We start from the raw sequence: 14333 nt of genomic DNA on the forward strand, positions 1-14333 counted from the left end.
GAGATTCTTGCTCCGTATGTTTGTCTGAATCCCAGGAAGATGGGACAGGAGACCATGACTAATGTGTAAGTATGGCCTTTGGCACAGTTATCCAGGCATTTCTAGCATACGCCTGGAATGTGAGACCCAAGGACATCTGTGGTAGCCCCACCACTTTGTGTTTCAAATTGCCATGAATGGCTACTCTGGGCTCTAGGGAGTCTAGTAAGGCAAAAGACCTAATGACAGTTTAATGTGTTATATGAACCTAACACACTTGGAGGTGAGCTCCTTAATGTGGTTCCTGGGAGGGCACAGATAGCTAGTGATACCCACTGCAGGAAAGGGTTTGGGGGCCTCCTGAGCCATGCATGGCTCCCTGAATCCTTAGCTAATCCCTGACCTGCTCAAACTTCTCCTGTAACCATTCTTGGACCTGCTGGAGGGAAAGAGGCCAGATCAGTGCATAGTAGAGAACACGGATCTCAAGCTCAATTATGATGGTCCTCTCTGACACAGCTTCCCAGAGTCAGGAGAGTAAGCTTGTTCAGCAGTAAGATCCAGACCAAAGTCCTGGGACAGCATCTCAGAGATGTCCCTGATCACCCTATTTGGCAGAAAGCAGTAGGTACAGGTGAGGGAGTGACAGGAAAACACAGAAGGCTGGAAGCCAGGATAGAAGTCCAGTAATAAGAGTTCTCAGCGCAGAATGTGGAACACAGATCATAAGCAAGGAGACTCACTGCCAGTCCAGGGAGAATTTTAATGGCTTTTCACAGTGCTTTAGGTAGAGATGCTGCATTTGATGTGCATGCTGCTGAACAGAAGCCAGGGGCATTGGAAATGTTCCCTTTGTGACAGAGGTATCTGAGTCTCAATTCACCAGGCTGCAGGGGGAAATACAGCATCTGCTTATCTGCTCAGTTCTCTCTCTTGTTTCCCCTATGGTTGGGGAGATGATCCTATCTCCTTGTAGCTGTCAGTATTTCCTAGAGAAAGAAATGTACTATGAGGTAAACAAATCTATAAAACTTACAAGGTTGACTTCCAATGCCTGCCCAGAGCCAAGTGTGGGAGAATATAAAAGGGCTGTCTGCATATTGGGGATCTGAAAGATCCAGCCAAACAGACACAGCTCAATGTACTGCCCCATGTGAGTCCATGTCAGGAGACTGATAGGTCAATGCTGGAGGCTGAGGAGTGCACTGAATGCCAGGAGATATGATATCCAATATGAAAAAGACTGGAACTCCCCAGATGGAAAACAGACCAATCCTTAGCTTCATTTCCTTTTTTATAAAATCCTTGTGGTGCTCCTCCCTATGTTAAACCTTCCACACCCAGAATTATGCTGAGTCAATTTACATGGATGTTATTTACACAAACTGACAATAAGCATCACATTGCACTCTGTCCACTTAATAAGCAGGCACATTTCTTTAAACCATAGCATTCCAGTATAAAACCAAGTTCATGGTTACACCTGACATGTTGTAACCACCCTGTGAACAAGTGAAGATTCACTAATTCCCTCTCAAGCATTAACTTTTCATATCTTAAATATGATAATGTAGTTAAAATCCTCATTTCTTTAGCATGATTCTGAGACTTGAGCTTACATTGACATTTCTGAAATTGCTTTGATCTGCCTTCTCTAACCCCCAGTATCTGGCTGAAAGAGGGTAGATCCAAGGTTAATGACAAAGCACAAGGGCAGACACAAGTACAAAAGGGAGGTGCTGATATTACTGTCTCATTGCTATGGATGAGACATAGGCACATGTATTGACATTGTTTTGCAATACACACGCAGACCTCTTTAGAGAAACTGGGCTTAGGAGCTGTTGGATAATCACCCCACAAAGCCAAGTCTGGCTAACCCTGTAACTTCTCCACTTCTGCAAAAGGGAACACATCATTCCCAGAACCAGAAAGTAACTACTTTAAATGTATAGCTGGTCTGGAAAAAATGGAGGAGAATGGGCTCCATTTTGGCAAACAGATGAGATGCTTTTCAAACTTGTCAGCTTTCAGTTTCTCAGATCCAGGTTTAATACAAGCTAAAATATTAACTTGGACTATAGATGAGGATAGGTACATGGTGAGTATAATTGATAATGTGGACTCTGAGAAGGATGGTTTAGATGGAAATGAAAAATCCTGTGGTTGGAGCCTTATGACTTGTGTCTAGAACTCAGTTTTGCATTCTCCAGTGTAGACAGTTGTTTCTGAGAGAAATTATGTGGGCAAGGACCAGGCTAGGATAAATACAGCAGGTCTCTTGAGCTGTATTTGCCTGAAACAGGACAGAAATAGCAGTTTGTGTACTAGATAATATCAAGTATTTTTGAGGCAACTCATGAATTCCTATCTTGCATTGAATTTGATATCCTTTAATAGGGCAGGAAGTTTCTCATGGCTGCTATTCACAATCTAAATCATGTAACAGCTTATGGGAAAGGAGATATGTGTATGCATGTAGAATCTGTGCCCCCATAAAATCAGTGTGATACACATCAGCCAATACCAGGGCAAAATAGGATGGGACTGTGAACTGTAAGGTGACAGTTGGCTCAATTTCTAAAGAAAAAGGCTATCCCCTTCTAGCTCCATTTCCCCCCTCCTAGTTGATAACAATCTAGACATAACTGAATCACAAAGACTTAATGAAACATGCAGTGAATAGCATTCTGAGTTAGCAGATGCTCTGCCAAGATGGAGGAATGGGAGATACGAAGGATGCTCTGGATGGAAGATGAAAACTTTGCATGGAGAAAAGGACAGCAATGGGCTCTGCTTTGTCAGCCTGACTTCCCTTCATGTCATGGAGTCAGCAAGACATGAACTGGCCAGTGTCCTACAGGAAGAAAAATATCTCCATAGGAGTAAAGACAAAGTAGTCCTACCACAACAACTGACACTTACAGGATCCAACAGGACTAGAAAGTGAAGCGGTAAGCCACAGTGTGACAGAAAATATCTGACAATCATGTATCTGATAAAGGATTTATGTTTTGGATATATAAAGGACTCACAATTAAAAAGCAGAAAAGATAACCCAAAGCTGAGCATGGTGGCATACACCTGGAATCCCTCCAAAGGCTGAGGCCAGATGTTTTCAGGAGTTCAAGGAAAGCCTGAGCTACACAGTAAGACCCTGTCTCAAAAAAAAGGAAAAGGAAAAAGGTAACTCAAACTGAAAATGCAGGACGAACTTAAGTATACATTTGTCCAATGAAGATACACAAATGTCAATTGGCTTGTGAAAACACATATGCCCAACACCACACCCTTACTCACCAATAGGGAAGTTGCATTATAAAAGTAAAATGCAAATGCAAGGGAAAGTCACAATCAGATTTCACTTCATTTGCATGGAACCTTTCAACCAAAAAGAATAAAAACTCTTGGCAAGGATACAGAGATGCTGTAACTCTCATACAATGCTGGAAGAAGGTGAAATGGTGCAATAAGTTTGGAAAATGGACCGGCACTGCTAGTTTCTCCAAAGGTTAAGCACAGAGAGTTACCACATGACTCCACACAGAAGCCAAGAGAAATGAAAGCAGGCACACACAAAATGCTGTACATGTATTTGCACAGCAGTATGAATAACTGTTGAAATGGAAACTACTGCAAGTCTATCAACTGCTTGATGAATTAAAAATACACACAAGAGGACATTACTTAGAAGAGGAAATAAAGTACAGAACTACAACATGAATGAATCTTGAGAACCTGCTAAGTGAAAGAAGGCAGTCCCAAAAGAAGACAGGACACATATTGAGTATTTTGATACAAAATGTCCAGAAGAACACAATCTACAAAGTATATCACTGGTTCTTTAACAGTGAGCCAGGAAAGAGGTAGGCAATGGTTGAAAGGTCTGAATTTTCTTTAGAATGAAAGAATTTCCTGAAATTGGGGTGATGACTCTGAATATACTGAATGTAACCAAATTGCACATTTTAAATGACTGAATTTCAACCTACGTAAACAGTATTTTAATAAAGATGCAAGCAACATCCCAAAATTCATTTCATACACATGATTTGAGGTTATGTGATGGTCTATATGTTGGCTTTGTATCATTAGCCAGGGCTTAAAACAACAAGATACCCTTTGAATTGAAAAGGAGTGATTTTATCAAATAAAAGTAAAAAATATCCTTCCCCTCACTGATTAAAATACAATGATGTATAGTTCCCCAAACTAAGTAGTTATTGTTCCCAAAACTACTAAGAAATTAGCTTGTAGATTAGCCTGGTATTTGGAATATTCAAGTGCACTGGAATTTGTATCTCCATGGAAACAAAAGTCTCCACTTCTGTGCTCATCTAACTTTGTTTCTTTTATTTTAACAAGTTTCTTACATCTGCAAGAATGTACAGAGTGAAATTTGAAGTTTTACCTCTTGAAACAGATATTATATTCTAACATGAAAACAATTCTTTCATTTGTTTCAACCTAACAGTATTTGAAAGCATTGACAGAAATATAATCTTAGATAAATAATATGCAGTAAAAGTTTATGCTGTATATGTGACAGTAAAGAGCTAATACTGTAACCATGCACAAGATTCATATAATTACTATCCTCTTTGGTGTGTTAACATAATACACTAACATATTCATCTTAGCTAAAGCCCAGAGATCAGAAACCAAAATGAAGAAAAATATACTTACATGTATTTGAATGTTAAAGATTTTAAAAACATAATTAGGTATCTGTTAACCATGGTGAACAAGAAAAGAAAGAGTACACAAAACTCTGAAGGTGGGCTGGAGGTGCAGCTCAATGGTAGAGTATGTGTCCAGCATGTGCAAATATATAGGTTCAGTCTCAAACAAAGAACAAAAGTAAAGCAAAGCAAAGAGAAGAAAAGAAAATATTGAGATTATTGGAAACAGAAAAAGACAAGAAACATCATCTTTGAAATCTGAGTTGAAGAGGAAAAAAAGCAGTTTAGGAGAAAGGAAATCAACAGAGGAATAATAGGTAGTCTGAAAGTGTGTTTTAGGAACAAATTTCAGTCTTTGGTACTACCATGCTGACAAAATGCAGGAGGTACAAAATTGGAAAGACAAACAGTTAAGGAGATGCAAATATTGGCTTGAATCATAACAACCTCAAGCTCTCCATTAACCAATGGTAACCAGCCATCATGGGGGCTTCAAGACACTGGAAAACACTTTTCATTTTTAAACCATTTTATTCTTTTTCCTTGTAGAATCATTTGCATCCACAAGGCATACATATTTTTGTGTGCAAGAGACTTTACAATCACCCCTTTCTATCCTGCAGGTTCTGTTTTCAGGGATTCAATCAACAGTAGACTGAAAATACTCAGGAAAAGAACTGCATCTGTACTCAACACATACTAATTTTTTTGTCATTACTCCTTGAATGACGCAGCAAGGACTCACATAACATTTACCTTCTATTAAGTGTTAATAATCTATCAATGACTTAAAACATAGGAGGATTCAGTAGAGTATATGCAAATGCTATGCAATTATGTAAAAGAGACATGAGTATCCAAGGAGTTTGATATCTAAAGAGGTCCTGGGACCAATACTGTGAATACATCAAGGGGCGATTGTATAGTATTTACACACACACACACACACACACACACACACACACACACACACACATATTTATTTGTATAATATATAATCTTGAATGAAGGCACACACACGATAAGTGGACAGAAGCTTAGTAACACATATACTGCATGCACACATGGGATTACTCATGGATGACAAATGTAGTTGTTGACAGATTTTATAGCTAACGGAGAAAGAGGTACACAGAAAATATGAGACAAATCAAGATTAATATTAGTGTTATTAAAGAATGACATAGGCTGTTAAACACAAAAATATATTTTAATGCTAGCTGGAAGGATATTACCAAAAGAAGGTAAGAGAGAAAAAAAACCCTCAAATAAAAATTCAAGTAGATAAAAAGAGGGAACTTCATATTATTTCCAAGCACTGTCATGTGTTTGAAACCACCAGAGTAAATAACATATGGCATTCACAAAACAGATTATGCTGTGGGTCACTAAGGTAAATTTTAAAATATAATAATTTGTGTATTAATTAAAATGCAAATAATAGATTCACAATTAGTTTAGTAAAGTCAGTGAAACCATTCATGACTGGTTGGTAAGGTTTGACATTATGAAAATCTTACCCTGCTAGTTCTGATTCAGGTTCACGATTTTTCTTTTTTATTTCATCCAAAGCACATTCCAGGTCGTGCTTTTCCTTCTTTAATTGGTCCACCTCAGACATTGCATTTTTAAACAGCTCAGTGAATTTGAAGAACTGTTCTTTCTCATCTTCAGACTTTGAAAACGAATTTATAATTAATTTCTAAAACTCTAAAGATTCATTCCTTAACAATATTACTTCACATGTGCTCATGAATGTGCAAACGCAAAGTATAAAACGGACGCCAGTAAGAACAGACTTGAAAACAGCAGCTTCTCTGAACACAGCTCAAGTTAACTTGTGCTTTCATCATTTTGTTTTCATCATGACGGTTTCTGAAGTGTGTGCTGCCAAACTTTGTTAAAAAAGAAAGTTTTACACATAAGCATTGATGAAAAATATATGAAAAGGACTGTATTTCCATTTCACTTTCTAAAGATATTCTAGAGGTCTTTCCCTCAATAGCTCAACATATTCCAGGGTTATTTAAAACATATTTTATCAAGACAAATTCTGGAAACCTCGATTTCATCCCAGTTTTGAACCTCACTCGACTTTGGAATGAGATAGATATTTATTCTCTCTAAGCATCCCCTCAGGAATTTTGTTTTGTACCCAGGAACCAAAACCTGAATCCCTTGCTGGCTAGACAGGCGCTGTGCCACTGAGCTATGTGCCCAGCCCAGAATTATTTTTTCTGCTATTAAACAATTTTCTTTTCAGTTTCTCTTTTTTGTAATGCGCAGAAGCCTCACTTCTACATGGTTCTTATGGCTTTTCTATCATCTTGTTTCTTGCCCTCCAAAGGACTCTTACATTTCTGATACATAGTCTCATGTACAAATCTAATTTTTCATCACTGGAGGACATTAAAATCTGATTTTCATCCTGTATTTCCAATAAAGTAATGTGAAAGTCACCAAAGACACTTGTTTCCGGAGTTCTCATCCTTCCCACTGCTCAGAGCTTCTGCTCACAGTGACTTCTCTCCACTTCTCTCCACTCCGAGCTCCACTGTGCTCCTAAAGGCAGCTGCTTAAGTCTTATGTCCACTACAGTTCAGATTCCCTCAGATCCTAAATCCAAGCCTTTGAGTCTGATAACCTAATCCCCATTTCCAGATGCAGCCTCTAGACAGGGGTCATTTACACTTTCCCTTCTTCCTTTTAGTTTACTTCTCCCAAGACAAAACTTCATCATCCATTATTTAGTATGGATTCCTTCTGCACTGAGTCCTACACATTGCATAGTGAGTCACATGGGTTTCAATCTGAATTTTGTGATCTTCTAACATGGGGCTGATGGCCTCACTGTTAGAATGCCACCCAGCATAAGTCACCCTGTATTTCTTTTATACTGTTGCTTTCCTATGGGTTCACATTGCTTTTTAAAATATTTTCCAGTTATATATGGTACCACTACCAATTTTTCAACATCTCAATACGTTTGTATATGACACTTAAAGTAAGATGATGGCCCCTGGCATTTTAATTCACAAATGACACCTTATCAACATGTCAGCATGATATGTGTATGAAAAGTATAGTACAACAACAGGACTAATTTATTTGAATTCTAGAAAAAATTATTTCTCTATATTTCATCAGAGAAAACACTAGCCAGAATTGTGTAGCTCCCTTATAACAAGTCTTTTCTTGTTGTTGAGACAAAATAACCAGACCCACAAGTTAAGAGAGGAAAGGTTCAGAACTCACAGTTTATAGAGGTTTCAGTTCATAGTAGGCTGGCTCCAGAACAGGGAGGCATTGCAGAGGGGCATCACGGACCAGAAGACAAGCAGGAGCAGCAGCAGCAGCAGCAGCAGCAGCAGCAGCAGCAGCAGCAGCATCAAGCTTCTTTCTGTCCCTACATCTTATCCAGGTACTCACCTTTAGGGCAGGTAGCACTCATACCCTTAATCTTAACATCACACCCTTGATCCCAGAACTATGCCAAACCAACCGGTGGACCAACATGGTAATCACATATCCAGAATCCCAACATCATATTCTAGAGATCTAGCTACCAATGAAAAAACCTCATCTATACTCCATGAGGGTTTGGGGGACAGGTAGGCAGGAGACATAGCAGCGAGCATCTGTGTAATGGAGCTCGATGGATCAAATTGCTGTGACTTTAAGAAATCAGTCAATGGAAGGAGCCACCTCACATCTCCACTTCCATGCACACAATGTGTCCTTGTGGTCCTAATTCCCACACAGGAGAACACGGGCCACAGAAGAATCTGCTCTGCCTGGTCAAGAGGTACATGGTTTTCATTACACATCAACAAACTGTCACCCAGTCTTATGCGTTACTCTTAGACTGGACAAGTTTAAATGGCTGATAAACACTAATCAATGGGGAAAAATCATGAAACTGCAATGCTAGGACCACTAGTTCCTCAGTAAGACAAATATCCATTTCTACTTTGTTACTGGCATCTTTTTCCTTGCTTACAGTCAAAGAGAAATACAGTGTCTCTGGGGAAAATGTTTGTGTAGCGCCCTAGTATCCATTCTTGGTGACAATATAAATTACAAAATATCATGGAAAAGCTTTCATTACAAAAAGATATTCAAAATCTTAGATTCAGCAATTGAATTTCCTGGAATTTTAAAAGTTATTGCATCATATTAGCTGAGACTCATGACACACAGTAATATATCAATGTCCAGATCAGCATTATTCCCAAAGAAGTGTGGGGATAACTCTCACATCCTTCAATGGATAATGGATAAACAAATGTGGTATGTGTAAAATAGGGATTTTAGGCTATAAAAATCTTTTGTATTAAAATATCACTGCCAAAGTCATGAAATGCATGAAACCATTTATCTTCCATAAAGTTAAGAGGACTTCACTACTGCTAGTAAGGAGGAGGTATCAATACGATTACAACAAGTGTTTTTATCAGTAAGATTTTCATAGTGCCTAAAATATTCCTACATACTAGCAGAGGAGGAACTGCTTTCTAGAACAATAGAAATTAAAAAGAATTGCACTTACCAATCTATTGCTCAACAAGTGTTTCTGAGCTCGTTCAAGTTTACCCCTTAGCTTTTGATTTTCCTTTTTCAGGCGCAAATTCTCCAATGTGAGTGTTTGCACAGATCTGTTTAAAAAGTCACATAATCTTTGAAAGACTCCACACAACTTTAAAAGTTAGAAAAAGTAGATGATTTGGTAGGTAAGATTTTTCTCATTGTGCTTGTTGACACTTTTTCTTTGGCATTATTGGGAGTGAACACAGGGCTCCACGTGGAAAGCACATGCTCTCTCCTCACTGTACTATTTCTGCTCCCCTAAATTACTCCTTTCAGGTACATTTATCAAAGCTAGAATTTTCCTCTGGCCTAATGAAGATTTAGTACTTATATAACTGCAATATGTCTCATATTATGCTGCTGATTTCCTTTAGAGATGCTCAAGTCATTTGGTTAAGCCATACCTGTCTAAGGGTTCTTCCGTTTTTTTGTCGTGTTGCACAGAGCTTGTACCTCGGTCTTGTGCTTCTGTCAACTGAAAATTAACAAAAATGTTTATTAATAACCTGCCCATCCCTGGTGTTTGTTTCATAACTGTAGTGGGCACAGCTATAATGCTCCACCTCCGTATGGTTTATAGTTACCTCTGTGCTGTGTCTACACCGTTAGCTGAACTGCTGACGCAGGGATCCAATGGCCCACACCTTACAAAATAACACCCTCTCCCCACTACTTAAGTTACCGACCCCAGCTCTAGGTCTGAAACATATTATATTCCTGATTTTAGACCTGTTAGCAGGTCCTCAAACTGACAAAACTAGAAGGTTAGCACAGTGCTATGGACCTGCATTCCTGGCTGCTTGGTAAGCTGATGCTTGAGACCAGCCTGGGCAACTGGAGGAGACAACTCTTTTGCAGGAAACTATAAAAGTGAAAGTTTTGGTAAAATGGAGAGAAAGAGGAAGTCCCTTTACTTGTGCTGTCCTTTTAGTTGTATTTTTACATTCCACGCATTACATCCTACTTTATGGATTCCAAGTACTATTTATCAACTATGATATGAATAATGCTTATATGACTAAGAGCAATGCCAATGATAATAATACAGAAATGACACTGCAGTAACATCTAGATGTCTCCAGGAACTGTTGGAGAAACAGTATCTAGACAGACACCAGCATGCCTGGGCCAGAGTTCCAACTCCACCAGTCACCAGCAGTGGGAGCTCTATAAAATCTTTCCTCTTAGGTATTATTGTGTTTTCTGTTTTGATAAAGTTTAATATTGCAGGAAAGCTGAGGTAAAAGTTTCCTCAGGTCAAGTGCAGTCTTGATAATTTAGTCAGAAGATCTCTCAAAATTTAAATCAGAAGCTGGGCTTCGTGTCACACAGCTGTGATTCTGTCACTCAGGAGGCTGAGTCAACAGGGTTACTGTAACCATGAGACCACCTTGGAGAGGCACAGGAAATTCAAGGCCAGCCTGGGGTACACAAAATGTCTCGGCACAGGGGTCATTTACACTTTCCCTTCTTCCTTTTAGTTTACTTCTCCCAGAACAAAACCTCATCAGCCATTATTTGGTATGGATTCCTTCTGCACTGAGTCCTACACATGGCAAAGTGACTCACATGGGTTTCAATCTGAATTTTGCAATCTTCTAATCTAGGGCTGGAGGCCTCACTGTTAGAATGGCACCCATCATAATTCACCTTGTTTTTCTTTTTTAATGTTGCTTTCCAATGGACCACATTGTCTTTTTTGAATATTTTCCAGTTGTATATGGTATCACTACCAATTTTTCAACATCTCAATACCTTTGTATATGACACTTAAAGTAAGATGATGGCCCCTGGAATTTTAATTCACAAATGATACCTTATCAACATGTCAGCATGTTATGTGTATGAAAAGTATAGTACAACAACAGGACTAATTTATTTGAATTCTAGAAAAAATTGTTTCTCCACATTTCATCATAGAAAACACTAGGCAGAATTCTGTAGCTCCCTTATAACAAGTCTTTTCTTGTTGTTGAGACAAAATAACCAGACCCACAAGTTAAGAGAGGAAAGGTTCGGAACTCACAGTTTATAGAGGTTTCAGTTCATAGTAGGCTGGCTCCAGAACAGGGAGGCATTGCAGAGGGGCATCACGGACCAGAAGACAAGCAGGAGCAGCAGCAGCAGCAGCAGCAGCAAGCTTTTTTCTGTCCCTACATCTTATCCAGGTACTCACCTTTAGGGCAGGTAGCACTCATACCCTTAATCTTAACATCACATCCTTGATCCCAGAACTATGCCAAACCAACCGGTGGACCAACTTGGTAATCACATATCCTGAATCCCAACATCATATTCTACAGATCTAGTCACCTATGAAAAACACCCATCTATAGCTCCATGAGAGTTTGGGGGACAGGTAGGCAGGAGACATAGCAACAAGCATCTGTGTAATGGAGCTCGATGGATCAAATTGCTGTGACTTTAACAAATCAGTCAGTGGAAGGAGCCACCTCACATCTCCACTTCCATGCACACAATGTGTCCTTGTGGTCCTAATTCCCACACAGGAGAACACGGGCCACAGGAGAATCTGCTCTGCCTGGTCAAGAGGTACATGGTTTTCATTACACATCAACAAACTGTCACCCAGTCTTATGCGTTACTCTTAGACTGGACAAGTTTAAATGGCTGATAAACACTAATCAATGGGGAAAAATCATGAAACTGCAATGCTCTGACTACTAGTTCCTCAGTAAGACAAATATCCATTTCTACTTTGTTACTGGCATCTTTTTCCTTGCTTACAGTCAAAGAGAAATACAGTGTTTCTGGGGAAAATGCTTGTGTAGTGCCCTTCTATCCATTCTTGGTGACCATATAAATTACAAAATATCATGGAAAAGCTTTCATTGCAACAGATATTCAAAGGCTTAGATTCAGCAATTCAATTTCCTGGAATTTTAAAAGTTATTGTATCATATTAGCTGAGACTCGTGACGCGCAGTTGTTGGGAGCCACCACATTGCCGAGCCGCCGCATATAGCGATCATGCGGCCTGTGGTAAAGAGTAAAGCCTGAGTTAGATTACCCCTCCCATCGAGCACGTTAGTTTCCTGCTTACCGCGTAAACAACCCGCTCAATAATATGTTAGCCAATCAGCTTGCCTTGCTTACTTTAACATGATTGGACACTGTATCCGTATATATACTGGTGCCACCCCTGGGGGGAAGTAGAAGCCCGGAAGGAGCCGCGGAGAGCGGACCGGTAGAGGCTTTGGAGCGAAGCCCGGAAGGAGCCGCGGAGAGCGGACCGGTAGAGGCTTTGGAGCGAAGCCCGGAAGGAGCCGCGGAGAGTGGACCGGTAGAGGCTTTGGAGCGAAGCCCGGAAGGAGCCGCGGGGAGCGGACCAGAGGAGGCTTCGGCTGGGAGCGGTCCCAGGGCAGGCTGTACGGAGAGAAATAAAAGAAAAGGTTGTCCACTGCCAGACTTTGTCGTGTGTCCTTCCTGCCGGCCGGGAGCGACACCGACATTTGGAGGCCCACACGGGGACTGATCACCCCCGAGACGTGACAGTGGACAACGCTCCAACGCAGAGCTGCAAGACAGGTGAGTAGAGGATAAACCTGGGCCCTGGGTGGCGCGCACCTACAGGGTTTGTAGACTCCTCTCAGGCTCACGCGTAAGTGGCGGGTTTCTTGGGCCTCACGCGGTGAGTATGAAACATAACACCAGAACTTAAGGTAATAAAAGAGTGTAAAACATAAACATAGAAGTAAAAATAACAGAAGATAACATGCCAAGTAAAGATACACAGCCTTGGTGTTGGTCCTTCGGAGACTCCTAAAGTCCAAGGACCTCAAGGTGGGGCGTAAGACTCTGGAAAATTTCCTTGCAGAAACTGACAGCTTTGCTCCCTGGTTTCTGCCTACAGGGCATGTAAACCTACCCTCCTGGGAAAAGTTGGGCAGAGACCTTTCCCTAGCAGAACGGGAGGGTAGAGCTTCGGTCTCTGCTCGTCCGTTGTGGGAAATGATACACGCGTGCCTAAAGAGTGAGGGTAGTTACGGGGGGAGCTCTCAAAAACTTGTAAAAGTACGCGAGGCGTTTAAACAGGCACAGTCAAGAAGCTCCCGAGAAGGGTCCGTCAAAGGAGACAAAGATATAAAGGAGGAAGACGGGGCTCAGGCCTCGGAGTCGTCCGACTCCGAGAACGAGGAAGGCTTAGACAACGATGAGACCAAGGAGCCTAGATGCCAAGAGGATAGGCCGCTCGATAAGGAGTCGCAGGGTTCTTTCTCAGCGTTGCGCCGCAAATTGCGCTCCGCTCGACTTGGTCTGCAGAGGAGTAGAGAGCTCCTGAGCGCCCCCTGGCGCGAGAGGGAGGCGAAGCCTTCCGCCCCACCTTGGGGGCTGTTCCCGGAAGCGATCCCTCGCCATGAGGCGGCCGCGTGGGAGCTCCCTCCCCTTTCGCCAGAACAGGAAGTGATGCACGGGCCCCCATTTTCTGCCCAATCACAGCCGCCGTCCTATGCTCCGCCGCCGGCGGGTCGGTATTTTTACAGGCGGCTTTGGCAGGGGGGACATTTGTCTCATGAGGTACATCCACCACCTGGGATAGATAGTGGCCCCTACGGGATATTTCCTGTACAAGTAGCTATGGGCCAGGGACGTAATGCATGGGAGCCTTTTGAGATAAAGCAGATTAGAGAACTTAAAAACAACCTTTGGGCCGACTGCGCCTTACACCATTGCCATGCTGGAGAACCTGTCTTCTGGGCCCCTCATTGGCGAGCCTGGTACACAGAGTTCTCTGCCGAGCAGGCTGAAAAAAAAACGCCGGTCGAGGAAATGGGGGCTGGGGATTTAGCTCAGGGGCATAAGCGCCTGCCTTGTAAGCAGGCAATCGCCAGTTCGATCCCTGGTACCAAAAAAAAAAAAAAAACGAAAAAGATAAAAATAAAAAATAAAAAATAAAAAACAAAAAGGGGGAGTAAGCCAAGGCCTGCCTCCAAAGGCGCGGTTATCTATGGCATGACAATGGATGGGCCCGGATCCGGTAATCAGCTGGAACCGAGGCGCGGTTTGTGTTTTTCTGCAGGAATTGGGACGAGAACCACTGTGGGTACCGGAGAGACTGACAAG

General features: G+C 41.4%; 1 protein-coding gene across 12 annotated transcripts in view; it reads right to left on the minus strand.

Moving 5' to 3' along the window:
* Nucleotides 1–14333, minus strand: part of LOC101787069 (ankyrin repeat domain-containing protein 26-like) — a 124261-nt gene that overhangs the window by 35162 nt on the left and 74766 nt on the right. For 6 of the 12 annotated variants that reach the window (XR_010049021.1, XR_010049022.1, XM_063254118.1 and 3 more), the window contains exons 29-33: nucleotides 12366–12635; nucleotides 9653–9723; nucleotides 9211–9316; nucleotides 6461–6556; nucleotides 6182–6336 (exon numbers count right to left, since the gene is read on the minus strand). Coding sequence is in view for 10 of the 12 variants with exons in the window: in XM_063254118.1 (XP_063110188.1) it covers nucleotides 6182–6336; nucleotides 6461–6556; nucleotides 9211–9316; nucleotides 9653–9723; nucleotides 12366–12635 (698 nt within the window). In the remaining 2 variants the exon portion in view is untranslated. Of the gene's footprint in view, nucleotides 1–649; nucleotides 969–6181; nucleotides 6337–6460; nucleotides 6557–8052; nucleotides 8074–9210; nucleotides 9317–9652; nucleotides 9724–12312; nucleotides 12636–14333 lie in introns of those variants that run through there. The other 6 variants (XM_063254119.1, XM_063254117.1, XM_063254122.1 and 3 more) reach the window with 6 other exon arrangements.

Source organism: Cavia porcellus, unplaced genomic scaffold, assembly GCF_034190915.1.
Source record: "Cavia porcellus strain 051 isolate PalLab524CR breed Dunkin Hartley unplaced genomic scaffold, mCavPor4.1 scaffold_8, whole genome shotgun sequence".
Taxonomy (NCBI): Eukaryota; Metazoa; Chordata; class Mammalia; order Rodentia; family Caviidae; genus Cavia; species Cavia porcellus.